Here is a 2732-nt window from a genome sequence, read left to right on the forward strand (position 1 = left end):
GCTAGCGCATGTGTCCACTCTTTACACCCAAACACAGAACCCCCTTCCCCTCCCCCTCCGCGTGTAGCTCCATCCGGATCCCCTCCCCCCCTCAAATCCCTGACCTCGGTGCTGACTGCAGGACACGGCTGTCAGATGCAATTCCCCAGACAGCCAAGACGTCGAGGGAAGGCTGTGCACGAGAGGCTACGTCCACACGGCCTTAAAGCTGTCGTGACAGATAACTTTCTTTCCAAATGCAATTCTGTCCCACACGCGATCCCCCCCCCCCTCCCACATACACGCATTCGCTATAGGAAACAGGTATTTTTTCTGTGAGGTGATTGTGTATGCAATTATGTATTATTAGTTGATATATTGATGCACGGTTAATTTTTTGTTGTTGTAATTTGCTGATAAGTGAGAGACATTATCATCCAGGAATAACATAAAAAAGCACGCAGACCTTCTTACTGTGATTTTAGAAAAACAAGAAAATTACCATTGGCCAATTTGTTTCATAAAAATTCACATGAAATACTGCAGAAATGTGCATACTTTTCTTTTTTTGCATATCACTTGTTTTTCCCCCTGGGAACAAGTGTCGGGAAGCAGGAAACATGACCAGAACTCGGTCTAAGCAAGTGGGCTTATTTACCCAAACGCGCCGGGGTCTGTGCGGTCTGTAACATATCTCACGGCCAACTCGCACCCACGGAAAACAACAGGACCGAACGATTTTTGGATCCTTTTTTGTTTCTGAAAATGCTTATTACTTTTGCGACTATTGTGTGGGCGCAAGAACAAGATTTCATTCTCAGCTTTACCAGAAACGCAAGCGTTTTTTTTTCTCTCTCTCCTTCGCGAATATCAGTTTTGCGTAAAAACAAATATAGGAAAGACGGGAGGGAACTATATGCATTTCTGAAAATATCCGGAAATTCATTTGCAATGAGTCTACTCGAGTGACTAGAATTTCCCGATCCGACCGCAACCCCTTTCTTTGTTAGACATTTCTGAAGAGGAGGAAGTAGTCTGCTACTGTTTAGACTAAGCTGTTTAGAGGTACTTTGTTGAGGGGGAAAGACAGAGAGTGAAATTTAGTAGCATAGTAAATCTGCGGTCATATTAAGAGAGAAATGGTTGGGGGAATTTATGGGACAGCGGACTAAACCATATTGTTGGCGGAGGATGAGAGTGAAGGAACTGTGCACTGAAGACGCGGGACAGTGTGGTGTGAAGGCTGTAGGTGTGGCGGCTGTTGGTACCACTACTGAGACAACAGGCCCTTGCGAGGCCCGGTAGACGGTGTGGTCACGAGACAGCACAGCAGCAGCAAAGGGTCTAACAGTACGAGGGGGTTTAACTGATACAGTGACTTGTGCTTTAGGGTTCTCTTTTAACAAGTGTTCCTGCAGGAGTGGTCGAGACGGCATTACCTGTGGGCCATGACGGAGAGCACAGTGCTCGAGAATGTGTAGCGCTTCCCCGGCTGGGCGAGGGGCAAGCTGGGGTAGGGGGGAGAGAGACGGGAGAGCATGAGTCATACCACAGGAACTCACACCTCATTAACACCTGGGGTCGCCTTTGCATGTAAACTTAGAAACCTGAGCCATTGCACCGGGAAGTAGTACAGATGAGTGTTTGGTTAGTAAATCTGTGTGCAGTATGAGTAATATGTTCATGAGTCTCACTAGATGGCGCTGCACACCCTGGGGAGGGCGCGCTGCTTTCACACAATCCCATGATCTACTACATCAAATTGTTATTTTTTTCTTCTCTTATTAGAAATACATAAGTGCAAAAGTCAGTGAACAAACATGCGGTACATCCATTTGATGCAGACAAGCATGAGTAAATAGAAAAAATGGACACAGTTGCTTTGTATCACTGAAAACTCAAATTGAGAAACAAATCGTTTTTGCTAACAGTAAGAAAGGCAATGATGCCAATAAAATGTGTGAGGCAGAGCAATGGTATGGGAGCAATCTCGATGGGGAAAAAATATGCAAAAAATATCATCTGAACACTGTAATAAAACATAGATAAAATGACCTAGAAATGATACTTACGCTGGCGAGAGAAAGAAAAAAAAAGTATATATATATTAATAAAATGGCAAATAAACACAGATAAATGCACAAATAAAAGGAGATCCGAGCAGAAGGTAATAATGAAGGAGACAGTCGCCCTGGAGGAACATGCATGGCAGCACAGCGGGACGCTCACTCCCAATTGACCCTCGCTAACAACACCTATTCGACACCTGCCCGTGTGGCGCCTCAGGTCATGGGGCGCTTTTGTATGCGTGGAGGAAAATGTCCTGTGAAAGTATGCGTCTCTAGCAAAATAACCAATGTTGGAGACCTATGTAATATTCTGCGTCTGAGCTTTGTGACCAGAATGTTGCAAGCACAAACCTGTGGACAAGCAACCTGAAGCCAAAAAAGGTCGTGATTGAATGCTGAAAGAAGGTTGTACTCAGCTAGGCCTAGGGTCCTAATCAGAGAGAGTTCCTTCGCTAATAGAGAAGCACTCGCGACATACTCATCATTGATTTATTTTACCCTGAACTCCTTTACAAACACAGTGAACTATGATGGTATTTTTTTCTCGATAATGACATTTTTTTCTCGATGTAAAACCTACTATTTGGACATTACCATAAAGGCCTAATAGCTATGAGGTGTCGCCAGTCTGATTAGATAAGCTCATAGAATCTTGTAACTGCAAATGTAATTACATTCTAGTGC

General features: G+C 44.2%; 1 protein-coding gene across 1 annotated transcript in view; it reads right to left on the minus strand.

Moving 5' to 3' along the window:
• The window catches only part of LOC119590634, a gene marked incomplete at its 5' end in the record, with an annotated part of 133180 nt that overhangs the window by 72403 nt on the left and 58045 nt on the right, over positions 1 to 2732 (minus strand). Inside the window, 1 exon segment of the mRNA XM_037939313.1 lies at positions 1419 to 1487. Within this exon segment, the coding sequence (XP_037795241.1) occupies positions 1419 to 1487 (69 nt within the window).

This window comes from Penaeus monodon, chromosome 27, assembly GCF_015228065.2.
Source record: "Penaeus monodon isolate SGIC_2016 chromosome 27, NSTDA_Pmon_1, whole genome shotgun sequence".
Classification (NCBI taxonomy): Eukaryota; Metazoa; Arthropoda; class Malacostraca; order Decapoda; family Penaeidae; genus Penaeus; species Penaeus monodon.